At 45.3% G+C, this 20851-nt stretch overlaps 1 protein-coding gene across 1 annotated transcript in view; it reads right to left on the bottom strand.

Annotated features, from left to right (window-relative positions):
- Positions 1 to 244: 244 nt before the first annotated feature.
- The window catches only part of il16 (interleukin 16), a 222082-nt gene continuing 201475 nt past the window's right edge, over positions 245 to 20851 (bottom strand). The window contains exons 21-28 of the mRNA XM_084308249.1: positions 18242 to 19149; positions 17933 to 18124; positions 17548 to 17708; positions 15089 to 15254; positions 9496 to 9597; positions 7407 to 7632; positions 7023 to 7151; positions 245 to 3191 (exon numbers count right to left, since the gene is read on the bottom strand). Of these exons, the coding sequence (XP_084164375.1) occupies positions 3025 to 3191; positions 7023 to 7151; positions 7407 to 7632; positions 9496 to 9597; positions 15089 to 15254; positions 17548 to 17708; positions 17933 to 18124; positions 18242 to 19149 (2051 nt within the window). The 3' untranslated portion in view covers positions 245 to 3024. The remainder of the gene's footprint in view (positions 3192 to 7022; positions 7152 to 7406; positions 7633 to 9495; positions 9598 to 15088; positions 15255 to 17547; positions 17709 to 17932; positions 18125 to 18241; positions 19150 to 20851) is intronic.

Below are 20851 nucleotides of genomic sequence, written 5' to 3'. Positions count from 1 at the left end.
CCACAGGATAATACGCGAATGTATACATGAAAACAATTATAGATATAGCTCTGCAAACATTGTGACGCATCGTGAAAATAGGCAATGGAAAGCTGGCGCTAGAGAGCAGGGATGGGGTGTGGCTATGGCGTTGAATGAGTTAAGGGTTGTCCATACTTGAAATGAAACTTAACACAAAGACACTGGTATCTCAGCGCATACATTTGTATAATTTATTTCATATAAGTTATCTCTGTCTCTTACAGCAGATGTAATTTACATCATCAGTTTCATATATCTTTTTTGTATTCATATTTTAAATGTACTTCATAGAAAATGTTTATCTCTGCTTGATGGCTTCAGTCACATACTAGTTAAACAGGAGAAGCGGTTGTCTTTGGCTCGACTTGTACCTGGTAAAATGATGGGATGAAAAGGGGAATTCTGTTGAAATGTACATTTAACAAAGAAGATACAGGTCAACCATCTCAGACTGGTGGTGTCATTGAATTGCATCTCCATTAAAACAAGGAAGAAGTTTGGGAAATTGTAGGGAAAATATCTGCGGCACTTTTTCAGAATATATAATATAATAAATTTAGGTGGAATCCCCCTCAAAGCTTTAGTACAACATGGTGATTTCTTGGCAGTATCTGGTCTGGCTTTGGTTTCAACCTGCATACAGTAGCCCTACCACTGCTGATCATAATAAGTACACTTTTACACATCATCATCATCTTCTCTACGTTATATGTATACCTTATCGCTGGTGTCGAATGAAATACGAGACAAATTATCAAAATTTTAATCACAATGGAGATATCCTGGTAGAATTAGTACTCTGGTAAAAGGAAACATCCTCCATTCAAACTTCTACTTAAGTAAAAGTATGGAGGTATTTAATTAATTAAATCTATTTGAGTATCAAAAGTAAAATGACATATTCAATGTAATCCGGTACTTCAGTGATCTGAAATATGATGTGATAAGATGTTATAAGACCACTGACAATGATACAAATTTAAATAAAAGAATTTTCAAGCGATTGCAGGGATGATGTTTTCCTTCATAATAAACACTGGTTGAAACATAATTCCTCTGTTGTCTGTCAGATGTGTGTAAAGGTTCAAACTGATCCAAAACCTAGGATTGTAAAGGTGCTCCCATAGTCGAGCGGACCGTACACGGAGCAGACTCGCGCAGACTCAAAGCGGACCCAAAGCGGACTCCAAGTGTGAAGGTCCAATTTTCTAATGCGCGGACGTCCGCGCCGCTGGTGTCACACAAAACGCTGATCGGCGTTGACATCGACCTGCATTTAATGTGACGCCGATCTGCATTTTACTCTGACCACTCGCTTTTTCACTCGCAAAAGAGAATGGCTTTTCTAAATGAAGTGTGTAAAACTGGCAGTTTTATTATCGAAATATTGGAAACGGAGATAGTCTATGTTATCTCCGTTTCCAAAAATTTGAAATAAAACTGGTGTTTTTATTTCATGCAATGCGTGTTTTCCATTTCAGCGCCACGCGCTGTCCACCTCATTGAGCAAGCCTATACGGTACATTGCACCTCGCTGCCTATATACCTGTTATTCAAGTGTGTAAAACTGCCCGTTTTATTATAGAAATATTGGAAACGGAGATCCGCTGAGGTCCGCTCGACAATGAAAGCTCAAAGAGCCCAGCGGACCTCCGCAGAGTCCAGTCTGCATACAGTCCGCTTGACCATGGGAGCACCTTAAGGCAGCTGAGACTGCTGTCTCTTCACAGTACCGACAGTAGGCTGTCCGTCACGCTCTTAGAAACAGCGTTGGCTTAAAGGTTGGAGAAGCGGGGCTTGTGACCTGAGTGTCACCGGTTCGATTCCCGTGAACCGGCAGGAAAAACCTTGGATGTGAAGTGAATGAAACGCTCTCCCGTCCCTCAGTACCAACCGCTGAAGTGCCCTTGAGCAAGGCACTTAACCCCTAACTGAGAAGCCTCACCAGATCCGGCGATGGATGTTGTCTCAATACTTTCTATTAATGTCCTATGGAGAAACAGGTGAGTAGTGCATTGTGGTAGCATTGTGACAGGGTTGCAGTGCATTGTGGTAGCGTTGTGACAGGGTTGATGTGCATCGTGGTAGTATTGTGACAGGGTTGAGATGCATTGTGGTAGCGGTGTGACAGGGTTGAGATGCATTGTGGTAGCGGTGTGACAGGGTTGCGGTGCATTGTGGTAGCATTGTGACAGGGTTGAGGTGCATTCTGGTAGCATTGTGACAGGGTTGCACTGTGTGTTTGCTAATCTTCATTTGAGTTAATATTTTCAACTAAAAGCACAATACACCTATAGCTCACGATACTTGGACCAAACTGATAAAACTAGGCAAAACTAGTTCTAAAATGAAACCAGATTCAGCAGTGTTTCCCACTTTAAAATGTTGTCAGAAACATAGTAAACCCTACCAAAGTTTACCAACAGAGTCACCATGTTGTTCCAATGCCTCGCAGCATGCAGAGAACCAGGCACTGCAGCACATTTATCCAATCAGGTGCATTCCACGACAGGGATGATTTTTGATTGGTTCGCTATAGGGTCACCCATCAAACGGACAGTCGGGTGGAGCAGTGCATCCCCTAGCATCCTTAAAAAAAAAAAAAAACTATGTACCGTAACTGGTCCAGCAGAGCTGCTCAGTGGCAGACTGAGGTTGTACTGGGAAGCTCCCAGCTGTGAACGTGTGTAACAGGAAGCAGGTGGTTGGTGTGCTTTACCTACACTGGCTAGGTAAATATAGGTAAAAGACATTCAGAGAGGATGCAGATGGCTTGATCTTTGGTTGTCTTGTCATAGTGATGTAATACTGCAGAGAAAAAGAGTTCAAGAACCACATATGTCGGTCCACATACCGTAGGCCTGACTGTGTTACCATGATTGTATACTATCAAATCAGAAATGGTTGCTTTGCCACTGTCTTTGGACTCCCCCAGAGGTTGTGTTCTTTTCTTCTTTGGTTTTGTAGCATGTTTAACAGGGTTTCGATTGGCTGCGGCGGCTGTCACTCCGTCACCTCCCTCCTCTTCCTGATGATGATTGTGATTGGTCCTTCGGGCAGGGCCTTGACGATATTCCAGGCTTCAAAGCGAGTCATTTCCTGGAGGCAGGTGTCCTGGACCCGCAGCACCTCGTCTCCAGACTGTAGACCACTCTGCTCTGCTGCACCACCTAGAGGCCACAGAAATAACAGAACATTTGACATGATCCTATTGGTCCACTAAACAGCATAACTTTGTTTTTATTTAATGACAAGCAATGCATTTTATACGTTGCTAATGGTGGCTTATGATCGTATGAGCCACTGTTAATTAACACCAGAGGGAGTTCCACAAATCATGTTCAACCCAGATACGGCTCAAATGAGGGACTAAACACGTTTTGCAATTATGCCACATCAATGTGGAACGCCCTACCCACAACCGTAAAATGTTTTATGTATTTTCTGTTAGGATCTGTTTAACAGTACTGTATTATTTGCATATCTTGTATGTCACGAATGTAACAGTACTGTATATATATATATATATATATATATATATATATATATGTCATTATGAATTGAAAATGGGAGGCCCTGATGTAAACAAGACGAAAGTCTTTCTCTGGTCTGCACTCCCTTAACAATGTGTGTATTGAGCCGTACTGTATTGTACCCATTCTGCAATCTGTTAATAAAGTTTTCAATCAATCAAACCCACCCACACACACACAACTAGAAAACTGTCCCACTGCTAGACAATCCCCTATATGTATTGCCTAAATTAATAAAGGACAATTCAAATAAGGACAAATATAATTTGCATGAAATAGACAATGCAGATAATAAAACACAATAAAATAGCTCTTATTTACAATAATCACAGTGTGGATGTAATGAGTGTAATGTGTAAGAATGTATTAAAAGCCTAAGGTGAAGAGATACGTTTTTAGAGTGCAAAGTGGCATTAATTAATGCTGCATTAAAATAGCAGCATAAACATACATTCATACATACTTCATAATAAAATAGCCGTCATTTACAATACAATAATCACAGTGAGGATGTAATAATGTGTCTAGGCGGCAGAATGTATTAAAAGACAAATACACCACAATTGCAGGTCAACTATCCACATACTGATATACTGTCACTGGAACATGTAGCCTGCTGGGAATTAATTAAGAAAAAATGCTCCCTCCTCTCAAAGCTCTCAAAGCTTCATTTAAACTTGTGTAATTCGGCAGTTCAACAAGTTGAAAGTACTAAACTCCTTGGAGTTATGCTGGATTGCACTCTGTTATGATATTGTTTTGAAAATGGGACAAGCAATTGGTATTTCCAGGAAACGTGCTTATTTTGTTGCCCGTCCCCTTTTATGTCAGATAGTGCAAAGTTTAGTTTTATGTCATCTTGACTATTGCTCTGCGATGTGGTAATCTGCTGCCAGTGGTGACCTCAGGAAGCTCCAGGTGGTCCAGAACAGGGCAGCACGGTTGGTACTGGGCTGCTCACTAAGGTCTAATGTGAGCAGTATGCATGCCCGCCTCTCTTGGCTTAACATTGAAAATAGATTGTCTTTTAATATACTTGTGCTGTTCAAGTTGGTCATGAGCAGTAAAACTCCTGTTTTTATACATAAACAGATTGTTTTAGTAATACTGTGTGTAGCACCCTGAAAATATGGCTATTATTCAGAAGTGCTGACTTGCCTTTTATCTCCCCTGGTGTACCAAGACATATTAACTAGTTTCCATTGATATTCCCTCGAACAATGACGCGGGGTTCTCCTTCTCCTACCGGCTGGAATATGGATTATAAACAGTAACACTGGATCATATTCTTCCACCCAGTGCTTCCCTGTGGGGCTAGTTGGCGGTACCAGCAGGGGGCAGCGGTGGCAGGCAGAGCGTACGAGAGAGACGGAGAAGGAAGCAAGCCAACTGAGACGGAAGTGGGAGGAACGAGCCTCTTCGACATTGGACTTGGATGTGATCGGTCGTGTCTAGACAGAGCCCCCGTTGTGGACCACACGGGTGAACGTATTGAACTTGAGTATATGACGGGTTATCCTAGAAATATCCGTGATAGCGCGTGAGTAAGAGAAACTGAACCCAAGGACTAACGTCCATAGATAACGTGTTATAGTAGCAGTGTGTGCGGTATATTTAGCATGCTGCTAACGGCTATGTTGACTCCAGTATACACCGGGCGCGAGGCGCTGAAGAGACCGGTGGTGTAGCCAGCCACGTTGCATAACAGTATAACCGTATAGCAGGAGGGCTGTTTGGGACCCAAAGAGTAGCTTCAGTTTAAGGTAGGGCTAGAGTATTGCTGCACGTCTACCCAGCACTGGCCGTCAACAACCAGTCTTCGCCGGTGTTCGACATCTGCTCTGCCCCGGCTGTCGTCAGCCCAGCACGGGAGTTCTTCTCGTCCAGCAGAGGTCGCCATCACCCAGCACGCGCTCTCAGCCCGCTACTGCCCCTCTGCTCCAGCCCCGCTTGCTAGCGCCCGTGACGAGAGCGTTCGACGCCATCTTGCTACCCGGACGGTGGTGGCGCGGCGAGGCCGCCATCTTGGTTGAGTACAATAGAGCTTCGATGCTCAGGATCTTATTGCACAGTACACAGTGTGATGCGGCCTACGGGTGAAGCTAACGTTGCTAACTACAGTTCATAGGGGTACCCCATAAACATTACATGCCGGCATTAGTATAGGACTTTTGTTTTGGTAAAGTGGGCCCACCTTTTTGATTTCCTTTGAGTGTAATAACGTGTTGGTTCTTTAATAATAATTCCCATCTAATTAACCCTTCCCCTGCGGGAAGGTTACTGACCAGTGGTGTCACAAGTAAAGCCTTAGAGAGGTATTATCCTTACCATATAATTAAAGCCTGAGAGTGGTATTATACATGGTACTAGCCCAGACGTGGGTGATGAGTTAAGCACATTGGTGTGTCATATAGGTGCCTAAAAGGTACTGAGTTACAGCTTGGGTAATGGCAAGATTCCATCCTATTTCAACATGCCATTAAATCTTTGTAACTGCACAGTACAAATTAACAAAGAATTAGATGGGGTTCCGTGTGCGTGTCCATTCCTGTGCCTAGTATTAACTCTTTTGGTGTGGGTAACGTTAATACAATTAACCCCTTCCTATTCAACCCTTCCCTTTCTACTGTAAGGTTTCGAATGTCACTGAGGGAGGGTACTGCTTGCGAGGGGAACTAAGTTATTTATTTACAATTCAGTCACTAGGTGTGGGAGGGTTAAAGGAGTAATTGGGGGAAGTGAGAGCGAGTTGGGGAGTACTGCTGACCGCCCTGCTGCAGGGGAGGAAGACCAGAGTACCAGACCAGGTTGGTAAATCCCAGGCCCCATCCACTCCCACTGCCAGCCTCCAGTTGAAGCTCCAGACCCAAAGACGGAGGTGCAGTCAGACGGAGCTCTACTGTGTCTCGCTACCCAGTGACTGTGCACACCCGTTCCCACGAAGCAGGGATAATCCACCCTGCTACATGTGCATGAGCATTAGAGGTTCCAGTAGTGGGCAGCTTGATTTGCCAGGTCCAAAAACCAACGCCGATATCTTTTATTTTTAGAGCATTAACTCTTTGGAATAACCTGCCTCAAAACCTCTGCTGCATTTACAGTAAATTCACTTTTAAAAATAATCTTAAATTGTATTTAAAACTGTAAATTATTTTGTTTTCTGTTTCTGTGCTTGCATGTCATTTTAGTCATCTTAATTGTTAGTTTCATTATGCATTGTGTGTTGAGTACTGACTTTGAATAATTTTGTATGTTTTTTTTGTGTGGACCCCAGGAAGACTAGCTGGTTGCTATGGCACCAGCTAATGGGAATCAGTAATAAAATCAAAATCAAATCATCTCACTGCCACACGCCCACACGCCCACCCACACCCACACCCACACCCACACCCACACACACACACACACACACACACACACACACACACACACACACACACACACACACGGTTTGTCTCTACAGCCCACCTGTAAAGATCCTGTTGATGACCAGAGGTCTGTCTCCGTGGATGGAGCCTCTCCCTCCCTCCAGACTGAAGCCCACTCCTCCTGCTCCTTTCTCCAGCTCCAGGCTCACCGTGGGTCCCTGCTCCTCCACTGATAAAACACACATGGGTTTAGCACCTTTAAGTAAAAGTATGGAGGTATTTTATTCATTAAATCTATTTGAGTATCAAAAGGTAAAAGTATAAATGCTTCACAAAGAGCAAAATAAATGTACAAATAAGACCACAAAACTAAAAATAACATTTAAATAATCAAACATAATGAATGAATGAATAATCAACAATGATGTCAAACAAAACACTCAACAAAGGCCATTTCAGTGATCTGAAATATGATTTAACTCACATGTTGGATTGGAGTCATCAGCCTTGTTGATCCCTCCTCCCTCAGCCTCTGGTCTCTGGCAGACTACTACCACTGCTAGTCTCATACCGCGGGCCTGACGCAGCGTGGCGGTGGCATCGGCGTGAGTGACTTCCCCAAGGGCCTGTCCGTTAATAGAGAGCACCTCATCTCCCTTCTGGATGGTCCCCTCCTGAGCAGCTAGGCCCTGAGGAAACACTCTGTGGACCTGACGGGAGGAGAGGAGAGGAGGGGGGAGGGGAGGAGAGGAGGGGAGGGGAGGGGAGGAGAGGAGGGGGGAGGGGAGGAGAGGAGATGAGAGGAGGGGAGAAGAGGAGAGGATAGGAGGGGAGGAGAGGAGAGGAGAGGAGGGGAGGAGAGGAGAGGAGGGGGGAGGAGAGGAGAGGAGAGGAGAGGAGAGGAGAGGAGAGGAGAGGAGAGGAGAGGAGAGGAGAGGAGAGGAGAGGAGAGGAGAGGAGAGGAGAGGAGAGGAGGAGAACCAGTCACTGAATGAATGAATGATTTTATTTTGCCGTTCCAACACACCCCTCCCGGATTATTCAGACACATTTTTGAGTAAACATTTAGTTTTTTCTTTTCTAGTCTGTCACACTAACAAAAATAAATAATAAATAAGATAAACAAATCAAAACCACTAAATATATGACAAAACAGAGTTCAGCAAGGAGAGAGACCGAGGTACACAGTTACACATAGACTTGGGTATGGACAGAATGATGTCATGTAGCCTATGGTCTCCCCTACTGAGCACAGGTTACTTGTTTTCTTCTGTTCCAGGCCTTATGGATATAGTTGGATATTGCAAACGTGGTTATCAAATAGCCATTTAATTGTGACTGTATGGACAAAGAATTAAAATGACGAGCATCGAATCAGTATGCAAGATAGGGAGAGAGGAGTAAAGGGATAGTTCAACTTTAACATGGATAGTTAGCCACAAACCAATGCAAAGTCAATGGAGTCACGCTGCTGGCCGAGGCTCGCTGCCACTTTGCATTGGTTCGTGGCAAACTAACGTATCCGGAGCTAGCATGAGGAACAGCGTGGCTTGTGCTGAGAAAGGACTCTTTCTTCCTTTCTTTCTTTATTTGTCTAAAACGTCAACATTGAAAGATCACAATAAAACAGTAAACGATATATCAAACAATCTCCATCAGAACAAAACAAAACAATGGATGTGTTGGAGAAGGATCAGGAAGCAGCAAGATGTTCATGCGTGTCCTGGCCGCGTGTAGCTTTATGCCAAGCAAGCAGTGCAAAAACTTACCGTAGTGGCATGCAGTAATGCGCCTTTCATTTTCCGCCGCCCAGCGCCCAGGTCGCGCGGAAATAGGCTGTCTATTGCCATTCTCTTTGACAAACTCTAACCTTAACCAGCTCCTTAACAACGCCTAAACTTAACCGTTCTAACCTTAACCAACTCCGAAACAATGCCTAACCTTAACCATAGAAATTATATTGCCATTCTCTTTGACAAACTCTAACCTTAACCAGCTCCTTAACAGCGCCTAAACTTAACCGTTCTAACCTTAACCAACTCCGAAACAATGCCTAACCTTAACCGGCGAAAGAATACACGTTAAAAAAAAATCACGTTAAAAAATATTTTCGATGGGATTCGAACTCGCCAGCAAACAAGCCATAGGATCCACAGCCATGTGTCCTTGCCAATTGAGCTAGTGCCAGATAGTGAATAAGAGGCGGTGACTTATATATATTGAGCTCCAACCAAGGCGGGATCTCATGCGCATGCGCGGGCACCTCGCACGAGCACGCCGCCGCCGGTGCACGCACGGTAGCATTTGTCTGAAAAGAAGGGCGCTTTACCGCACTAGCGTGCGGTGACGAATGCGGAAGCATTTTTGCACTGCTTGCTTGGCATTAACGTACAGGCGTCCTGGCCCTTCATCATCAGTGTCATAATACAAATATGAATTACATTACATCACTACTTACATCATCACATAATTGACTACTGATCAACACCATTATCGGTAAGTAAGACACAGGCCTATAGGGTTCTGGAACTCTCTCTTTATGAACTGCAAATTGTAAGTGTTTTTCTACTCACTGTTGTCGCTTTGCTCTCCGAGTCAATTCCTCCAGCGATGCTGAAGCCGAGCCCTGCTCCTTCCTCCTTGTGTAGGATCACCACGTGGATGTCCTCCAGTTGCTGAGGAGGAGAAGGAGAGACCCATAATGTACTGTAGTTCAGCGGTTTTCAACGTGGGGTCCGAGGGACACCCCCAGGGGTCCTTAAAGGAACACGCCAACATTTTGGGAAATTAGGTTATCGTCTTCTCCAGAGAGAGAGACAAGAAGATAGATACCAGTTTCCTCTCTGTGTGTTCAGTAGAAAGCTATCTGGCTGCACGTTAGCCTAGCTTAGCACAATGAATGGAAGCGGACATGGCCGGTTAGCCTAGGCATTGTCCAACTAGCACCTCTCCCGAAGGCTAACCGGCACTGTCCGGCCAATATTGCCGTGTTCCTTTAAGGTGGTTCCAGGTGGTCCCAAGAAAAAGTGGGAGTGGTTTAATTGGACTATTTTGTTCACTAGAGGTTCGGCCAATGAGAGACTATTCTGACGTTTCACCTTCTCCACTGGTATCTGCATCTATTGAATTCTAGCCTAGCTTAGCACAAATTAATGGAAGTGGATACGGACCACTAGCCTAGCTGTTGGCCAAAAACACCTCTCCCAAAGTTTTAAGCTAGGCTAGTGATCCGTATCTGCCTCCATACTTTTGTGCTAAGCTAGGCTAGCTTGCAGATGATGGATAGCTTTCTACTGAATGCACATTGAGGGAATTGGTATTTATCTTCTTGTCTGACTTTGGTGAAGATGGTAAGCACATTTCCCATAATATAATGTTGGCATGTTCCTTTAATCATATCCAACAACAAAACTCTTACCAGATGGGGGGGGGGGGGGGACTTATTAATTAGGTTGTCCTCGACAGGAAAAAGGTTGAGAACCTCTGATGTACAGTAGATATTGCACTCTCGTTATTACGCAATTTAAACAAGAATACCGTAGTTTGTTATTCATCTGTTATTGTCCAATCAGAACGATGGTTTTTGGATCAGTGCATCAGGCTTCCCTCACAGTGCACACTTCTCCCTCACAGTGCACACTTCTCCCTCACAGTGCACACTTCTCCCTCACAGTGCACACTTCTCCCTCACAGTGCACACTTCTCCCTCACAGTGCACACTTCTCCCTCACAGTGCACACTTCTCCCTCACAGTGCACACTTCTCCCTCACAGTGCACACTTCTCCCTCACAGTGCACACTTCTCCCTCACAGTGCACACTTCTCCCTCACAGTGCACACTTCTCCCTCACAGTGCACACTTCTCCCTCACAGTGCACACTTCCCATGTTGTTTCTATTTTTAAACACTACCCCTTTTCTGAAGGTGTATGTTTGTAGTACACACACACACACACACACACACACACACACACACACACACACACACACACACACACACACACACACACACACACACACACACACACACATACACTGCCTCCTCTATCTTCCTAACACTCATACACATACACGTACAAGTGCACACATGTGCACGTGCGCACACACATGCACACACACACACACACACACACACACACACACACACACACAGGTGTTTTTTTTAGTCTTCTACGTTAGAATCATCTGTATTCACAGCAGGGTCTCAGTGTGATGTGTTAATAAACAGCAGATGTTGAACACAGATGACTTCCAGATGGTCTGATGACTGAGTTATAACAGAACTCTGTTACTGCAGACCACAGCCAGGACCTCAGGATACACACACATTATGCAATTACTCACACACGCACATACACACACACACACACACACACACACACACACACACACACACACACACACACACACACACACACACACACACACACACACACACACACACACACACACACACACACACACACACACACACACACACACACACACACACACACACACACACACACACACACACACACACACACACACACACACACATACACACATACAATACACACACATGCAGATATACATTCAAAACACACATTCAGATATATAATACACACATTGAGATATATACCGGTACATACAATACATACACATACAGATATGTACATAATACACACACACACACACTTTTGTGCATACACACCAATGCACAAGCATGCATAAAAACACACATACACAGTACACCAGCCAGGTAGAGAGGAAACTTCATTATCCCCGCGTTAGAAACTGGGTTCTTGACAACAACCTCCTGCATTGTCCCGGTGCCCAAAAAGGTGCGCCCAAGTGCCCTCAATGACTACAGGCCAGTCGCTCTGACGTCACACGTCATGAAGACCTTTGAGCAGCTGGTCCTGCAGCACCTCAAGCCCCTGGTGAGTGACTCCCTAGACCCCCTGCAGTTTGCTTACCAGGCAAACATTGGGGTGGAGGACGCCATCACCTACATGCTCCACAGGGCCTATACACACTTGGAGAGGCCACACAGCTCAGTGAGGATCATGTTCTTTGACTTCTCCAGCGCATTTAACACCATCCAGCCACTGCGGCTAGAGGAGAAGCTCACTGGGATGCAGCTGGACCGGGGAATGGTGGCCTGGATCACCGACTACCTCACCAGCAGACCTCAGTACGTGAGACTTCAGGGCAGCCAATCAGAGGTGCTGGTGAGCAACACCGGCTCTCCCCAGGGTACCGTGCTATCACCCTTTTTGTTTACCCTCTACACCTCCGACTTCCGCTACAACACAAGATGAGGCTGAATACAGGGCTCTGGTGGAGAGCTTCGGACAGTAACCAGCTCCAACTCAATGTCAGCAAGACAAAGGAGCTGGTGGTGGACTATCGGAGAGGTAGGAAGGGTCCCCCTTCTCCCATAATCCTCGGAGGGGAGGAGGTAGAGATGGTGGAGTCCTACAAGTTCCTTGGAGTTCACCTGAACAAAAAACTGGACTGGTTGGACAACACTGAGGCCCTCTACAGGAAGGGACAGAGTAGGCTGTTCTTCCTGAGGAGACTCAGGTCATTCGACATGTGCAACCGACTGCTGCTATCGTTCTACCAGTCGGTTGTAGCCAGCGTCCTCTTTTTTGCTGTGGTGTGCTGGGGGGGCAACATCAGCTCGAGGGACTCCAGCAAGCTGAACAAGCTGGTGAAGAAGGCTAGCTCAGTAGTGGGTGGTGAGCTGGATAACCTAGGGGTGGTGGCTGAGAGGAGGATGAGGAAAAAGCTAGAAGCCATCCTGGAGAACCCCTCTCACCCCCTCTACAAGGAGCTAGTCAGAATGAAGAGCACGTTCAGCCTAAGACTCATCCCCCCGACACACCACAAACCGCCTGGGCCGGTCCTAATACCGGCAGCCATCAGGCTCTACAACAAAGGGCTCGGGTGGCCGGATCCAGAGCTATCACTGTCACAACTCGGGACATGAGAACTAGAGACTCACATCACCGTACCGACTATCTTGTTTATTTGCACTAGAAACTCATATCACTGGACTCTAACCACTGGACTATCTTGTGTTCGTACTTTTTATATTATTATACTGTATTTGTATCTATACCTTAAGTGTATCTATAGTGTATATAGATACTGGACTGTATAGGCCTGTGAAGCTATGCATCCTGTATCCCCCCCCCCATGCTGCTTTGACACCCGAATTTCCCCAAGGGGATCGATAAAGGAGTATCTTATCTTATCTTAAAGGGGAACTATCTTATAAATGGCCTTTTTGAGTGTTTAGCATTGTTTCCTAGCTATGTGAACTTATATTAATATGATCTATGTCTCTAATTCTCATATTGGCGCATTCTTCCAATTCTCCTCTCACAATATTCACCCTCACTGAACTGAGTCATTTGAAAATGTGCTGATTTGTGATGTCAGAGAGACACCGCTGCATGATAATGTGGCTGTGTGGCATCAGGTACATGATGAGCTGCACACAGTGGCTGGAGCCCAGGCTCAAAACGGCTCGAGATCTTGAGGTAGAAAAATGCTGTTTTTGAGGACTTGATTAGAAATACAAAACAATGAATAAAAAAAAATATATATATATTACAGAGGCGTTCCATAGACTCACAGGAATTGTGTAAAAGTGCCCAAATAGTGTAAGAAATAGTAAAATAGTTCCCCTTTAACAGCACAGCTGCGCAACTATTTATAATGAACATAATGAGAGTCGCCTGGTAATCTGAATGTCCCCGGTTCGATCCCGGCTTCTCACGACAGCGCATCGAAGTGCCTGCGAGGAAGGCGCTGATCTCCTGACTGACGAGCAAGTTGGCGCCTTGCATGTTTGCCTCCACTGTCAACTTATGCCTAACATTTACTCATTCGCTCACACACTGACGACAGTGGCGACCATGCAAGGTGCCAACCTGCTCAGTGCAAGTCTGCGTCTTGAGAGGTCTGCCCCATCCTCATTGCTGGTCCCAATCAGCTGTAGTTTTTTTACTTCTACGTCGATGACCAGACCATAATCATTTGGGAACTTTGACACGAAGCAGGAAGTGAAGTGGTTTGAGTGTGTGTGTGTGCATGTGTACAGTATGTGTGTGTGAGTGTTTAGAGCAGCTGAGTGCTCTGACTTCATCCTTAATGGCCTGCGTCAGTCGTACACGGTGCTGTTGTTTGGTGTGCAGCAGCTATACAGTATGATTAATCTAATGGCTTTAAAAACCTAAAGTATACGACACTGCGGGGCGTTCTGGCTAAATCTAATAGCCACCACTTTGACCAAATTATCAACGACGGCGAGAGAGCCACGTTACCGTATGTCCTGATGGGTGTTAGTGGTGTTGATAAGATAAGAATAGAATAAGATAAGATCAAATAAGATATTCCTTTATAGATGCCCTTGGGGAAATCCGGGCGTCATAGCAGCACAGGGGAGGGAGAGGGAGGTACAGGTATGGGCAGGGTAATAGTAGAAAGACAATAAATATAGGCAATCAAATTTGATCTGAATATAAAAATATAAGAAAAATAAACAGTGTAAACAAAGGTGCAGATGAGGGTCTGTATGCCCTATTGGTTATATTATACGTTACAATACATGTAGGTAATAAAGAATTTGTATCTGAATATATGAGTAAGAGTAAAAGTAAACAGTATACACAAGGTGCAGTATACAACACAAGGTACCCTAACTGGCATGATAGATGTTGTACGTTCTTGAGGATTCAAAGATCCCAGTGGATTTCAAAGAAACAGTGAAAGTCTGGTTGCATGTACTGAATCGTAACCGTAACCCGTTCGTTAAGTCAGAGCGCTGTCAGGATTTCCTGTTTGTTTATTCAGAGCATCACCTTTGTAACGGTCACAAATGTACCTACTATATTTTTGTGTTATTATTTGGTTGCAGGGCCCTATTTGGTCATTAAGTGGTGCTCCTAGTTTGTACTTGATGTTATCTATAGCACCTTAACAGGTTGATAACTTTTTGAAGCATTGGATAGGAGGGAAAGAGGCATTTTGTTTTGTGAGATTATAGATACGAGCATCATTTTGCATGTAGGAGGAGATGACTGGGGCTCACAGGTCATCGGAGTCATCTTTATCTGGTGCCAGTCGATTAAGAAGAAGGGTACACAATAGTGTCCAAAGAGAAAGACTCTACCTTCAGCGTCTCCTCGTCCAGAGATTTGACTTCCTGGATCATTTGATGTATTTCCTCTGAGGGGATGGCTGAGATGACAGAGTGAGCGCAGTCAGAGGAAACCATGGCCTCCTCAGCTGATCCTCCCTCGCCCCGCTCCATGGTACACTCCCTCAGTTTGGCCAAGCTGTGTCACAAAGGGGGAAAACAGACGTCAGAAACCCTTGTGTGGTGTTCTCCTTTAACCCTTGTGTGGTGTTCTCCTTTAACCCTTGTGTGGTGTTCTCCTTTAACCCTTGTGTGGTGTTGTTCTCCTTTAACCCTTGTGTGGTGTTGTTCTCCTTTAACCCTTGTGTGGTGTTGTTCTCCTTTAACCCTTGTGTGGAGTTCTCCTTTAACCCTTGTGTGGTGTTGTTCTCCTTTAACCCTTGTGTGGTGTTCTCCTTTAACCCTTGTGTGGAGTTCTCCTTTAACCCTTGTGTGGTGTTCTCCCTTAACCCTTGTGTGGAGTTCTCCTTTAACCCTTGTGTGGTGTTCTCCCTTAACCTTTGTGTGGAGATCTCATTTAACCATTGTGTGGTGTTCTCCCTTAACCCTTGTGTGGTACAACAATAAAGCCATAAAGATTCATGTAAAAATACTTTTACTAACAGATGTTAACTTTATCTCAATTACAAACAATCTAGACTTAGCATATATGGTTATATATTTGCCATTTACCTCTGCTATATCACATTTGTCAATAAAAGTGCTATTATGATAACATTTTATTTTATGTTATCACACGTGAATGTGAAAAAAATTAAATATAATCAAGACATGAATGGAATAAATCATGTTTATCAAGAACAATCTAAACAAGGTGGAGACAGACAATGAAGGAACACAGTGAAAAAATTGTATTCAGTTTGACCATGTTTACTTTTTTCAGCAAAAATGTGTGTGCACTCAATGAAAATGTGTTCTTTTATATGTTCTTCACATAAAATTAGCCAAGCCCAATGAGTCTCAGGTTAAAAGATTATAATTCATTGTATCGTTTTTCTTTTAGTAAACATTGAAAATGGACCTGGACACCACACAAGGGTTGAAATCATTGATACAGCTATAATCTGACATACATTTCTGATATGTTTAAACATTTCCTGCTATGGAGATTTGTATGTGTGTTACATAGGGTAGTGATTAATGTTGTAACATTACTTTTCTACTGTACTATAATTTTATTACTTAAAATGGTAATTGTGTCTCCTACTATTACCATGTACCTGTAACTCCCCTCCCCCCTCCCCCATGCTGCTATGATCCCTGAATTTCCCCAAGGGGATCAATAAAGGAATATCTTATCTTATCTTATTGTATACGTTAACGTGGAAGCTCAAACATTTCAAGTATTAACAATGTAACTTTCGGAATGAAGGCTTTTGTTCCTGGAAATAACGTTAGCCTGCTGCGACTTGCAAATATCTAGGGTTAGGATTTTGGCTCGTAGCGAATATGACTGGACTGGAAGACTGGACCACTCTGGTTTTGCTGACATCCAAGGAACCCACGATTCAAAGCGAATAGTTCCCAGGCTAATAAAAGAATGATAGTCGTCTGCCTTTCTTAAGCTGATAACAAGACGACGGTACCAGACACCAATAGAATGTGTCAGATTTGGCTGGCCGGCCGGCGTATTGTGTTAACTTGTGCGTCTGGTAGTCGGTAAGTACGGGGCATCTGCTTCTCTGTGATAAGCGATTAAAAGCTGATGTGCTGTGTTCTAACAGGAACTGAAACAATCTTTCTCAACCTGCACCACTTCCTGAAATACGTGAGACTGATGACACCCTTCACTCTCTCGGCCGGGGGGGGGGGAACCACGGTCCTTGTAGTGTTTGCTCTTTGCTCTTCCAGTTTCAGTGGCATTAGGTTTTTAATCTGTGACCATCAGCAATTCTTTGGTGTGTTTCGCATGCATGTTGATATTTTTACCTACAGCTGTGCTATAAATTATGTTGTTAGTATGAGTAGTGCTTTTGATTGTGTATCTATTGAACAGATCAATAGATAGATAGATAGGTAGGTAGTTCGGTAGATGTACTGTATCTCTGTGTCTCTCTCCCATTGTATGTCTGCATCTCTCTGTATCTCTCTCCCACTATCTCTCTGTATCTCTCTCCCACTATCGCTCTGTATCTCTCTCCCACTATCGCTCTGTATCTCTCTCCCACTGTATGTCTGCATCAGTGGGACACGCAACAAAGGTCGCAGACCCCACGGCATTGCAATGGACCTGTCTCAAACCCTGCCCCTTTTCTTGATCCTCCAATCACAACTGTCGCTTACCTCGGACAAACCAAGTTTGTCCGAGGTAAGCGACAGTTGTGATTGGAGGATCAAGAAAAGGGGCAGGGTTTGAGACAGGTCAATTACACAACGTGTGCCTTAGCCCTCTGAGCCACCGGAATTACCTGCTTCATTAATAACTTATTTACCTGACAGAGAAGCCCTTGTCGTGGCCATCTGCTCCAGTGGACAACGTTGTGTTCAGGCTGGAGCCGGCAGGAGAACCAGGGGGGGACCAGGGGTTACTCAGACCCCCGGGACAGGGTGGCATGGACAGGGAGGACATGGAGCGCATCACCGCATGGGACACCTAGGGGATAGAAGACGATAGAATAGAAACAGAAATGGATAGAAATTAGATGGAGGAGGGCCACGCAACAATGATGCTCAATAAAAAAAGGTTTTCTCAAATGTTATTTAGTCGTTTTAATCAACCTTCTTTTTTTCGTGCTATGCATCCCATTCGAACTGAAATGATATATTAACTTAAATTAATTATGACATTTGTCTCAGTGATAGAGATAAGCAGTGCACCTGGCTACTGAAGGCGAGGATCCTCCCCAGACTCTCTCCCTCCAGGCCTCTCAGAGAGCAGCCGTCCGGGGACGGAGAGGCGCTGAGCGGCAGGCTGTGTTTCCTCAGGCTGGCCTGCTTCCCTTCGCTCTGGTCCTCATCCCCCTCCGCTGCAGGGCTGCCTCCCCTGGTGCTGCTGGACCTACGGGGGGTCTGAGCAGAGGGGAGGTCAGCGGGCTCGGCGGACCCACCGAGAGGCTCCGTTTCCAGGTCCTCCTCCTCCTTCTCCTCCTCCTCCTCCTCCTCCTCCTCGTCCTCCTCCGGGGAAGCGGCTTCCTGGCCCGGCGCCGAGGCGTCCAAGTCATCTCTGACCTCCGCCAGGGGGGAATCGCTTCTGTCTGTGCCCGTGACTGTGTCGGTTGTCTCCGAGGACGGGGTGAAGGAATGGGGGGGGGGAGGGTCAGCGTTAGTGGAGTCAGATGCTACCGGAAGGCTGTCTTCAGGAGGCGAAGAGGAGGGAGAGACAGGGATAGTGGATGAGGACAGAGGAGAAGAGAAGGCAGTCTCACACCTCTCAGTAGAGGCAGGAGGGGTCACGTCGGTTCCATCTCCTCCGGTCCCAGAGTCATGGTCACTCCTGACAGCGGAGAGAGGGAGAGAGGTACAGGGGGCCAGGGGCCTCCTGTTGGCCCCCTTCTCCGCACCCTCGGCACCGGAGAAGGTCTCAAACGAGTGGATCTTCTGCTTGATCGACAGGTTGGCCGCAGAAGAGGCGGACCTTAGATTGACTCCGAACGTCCTGGTGACTGCCGCTCCGTGCCTCTGCTCCCTGAGCCTCACCGGCTCCTGCTTGGCCCGCCCATTACGGATGTTCCTCAGGCTCTGGCGGAACCAGGCGGGCTTAGGGGCCACCGGGGGCCCTGTCTTCCCTCCCGGGGGGCTGTCGGGCTCGGGCGGAGCAGACTCGGAGGGAAGGGGTGCGACGGTACCGTTGAGGTCAGAGGAGTCCTCCTCCCCCGGGTCGCTCATGACGGCTGGGCTGTGTGTGTTGTGAGGACGCGGGTTCTGCGACCGTGCGTCGTCTGCGGCACCGCGGTGAAGCTGTGGATCTTCGGGGGAGCCGTCTGTCAGGCGAACCCAGGGATCGTGCAGAGGTTCCGGGGGGTGCTGCTGGACGCGGGCCTGCCTTCTCAGAGCTGTTCTCTTACCATGGGAGCAGATCTGGGCCACTGGGTCACCTGTTCACACAACACAGAGCTTTTTACCACCACACACCCTGAACCCCGGGCTGTCATTATAACGAGGCAAAACTAGGCATCCTAGTGGCTCACTGAGCTCAGGTCCAGCGTGTGATCATAATGTTACAGCTTAAAATCCAGCACCAAAGATGGTTTTGGATGTGCGTACATTTCCTCTGACTTCAAATCCAGTGTGTTTCCTGTCAATCTACACTGTACTGTTGAATAAAGCACACATACTAATTCAACCCCTTTTATCATACTGCATCATACTGTTTCAGAATTCAGTTGTTTAATACCACAATACCGGGGCTAACCCTGCTTCCAATCAACCCAGACCTAAACAAGGGCTAATTCATCTGCACTTGTTTACACTGTTAATTTTCTCATATTTGTATATTCAGATTCACTTTTTTGCCTATATTTATGTCTTCCTACTATTACCTGTACCTCCCCCTCCCCCTCCCTCATTCTGCTATGATTCCCAAATTTCCCCAAGGGGATCAATAAAGGAATATCTTATCTTATCTTATCTTAGTTACTCTACAGTAGGCTTAAAAGGCTCTAGGATGCAGTTATTCACAATGAAAAGGGAACTTAGCATCCGCTGTGTGTTGAAATCCTACTGACCCAAACCCTTAGATGCACATTGCCTTGTAGGGATATAACTACAAACACAAATAATACATTTCTTGTTGTGTGTCTGCACCTAAAATGTGTCTCAGGCCTGTTTAGTGAGTAAGTATGTTTTATTTCTAAAGCACAAAGTAGTTGCACCAAAGTGCTATATATATGAATGAATGACACTATAATAAAATACAGTATAACATATACTGTGTTTATACTAAAGAATATAAAAACAAGAAAACAATATAAATATGACAAATATAACAACAAGTAAGAAAAATAAGAAATAGAAAAATACAGAACATAAAACAGGGTAGGTGTGAGATCAGACCCGGTTTAAAAGCTAAAAGGTTTAGTCTAAACATGAGAGAGATAACAACATAGTATGTCCATTAGCCTGGGTTCCAGGACGACTCTGTGGTCATTTCTCCTACCTCTGTGACCATAAATCATACACAACATCGAATCATAAATTATAGATCACTTTTGACGATGCTCCAATGCAGTGTTTAAGTGTAGATCATGTGGGTCTTGGAAAGATAAATAAGGGCTCTCAAATTATTATCTGAAAACATCATATGAAGCCCTTACCTCTCAAGTCCACTGACACATGCCTTCTCTATTTGAATGACCACATCAAACAAGAGGTGGACGCAGGCAAATACTGCGGCATGGTCATGCTGGACCTACAAAAGGCCTTTGACACGGTCAATCACTCCATTCTGATTGACAAGCTAAAAGCAATTGGTTTTGATAGTCTATCAGTGAGCTGGATGCAATCCTACCTTGAGGGGAGGGAACAGATGGTGGAGGTAAACGGTACCCTATCCCCCCCTCTCACAGTGAGCTGTGGTGTTCCACAAGGAAGCATACTAGGACCGCTACTGTTCCTAATTTATGCAAATGACATGTCGTCAGCTTGTGACTGCAACTTGTTCCTGTTTGCGGACGACTCAGCCCTGCTGGTCTCTGACAAGAACAAGTTACAGGTTGAAAAAACCCTCAGCTCGGAACTAGGCAGAATCTGCATATGGCTCGCTGATAACAAACTATCATTACACATGGGCAAAACAGA

This window comes from Notolepis coatsorum (assembly GCF_963971535.1).
Source record: "Notolepis coatsorum genome assembly, chromosome: 2".
NCBI classification, from domain to species: domain Eukaryota; kingdom Metazoa; phylum Chordata; class Actinopteri; order Aulopiformes; family Paralepididae; genus Notolepis; species Notolepis coatsorum.
The sequence above is the reverse complement of the archived record's forward strand: the minus strand, read 5'-3'. Positions and strand labels throughout refer to the sequence as shown.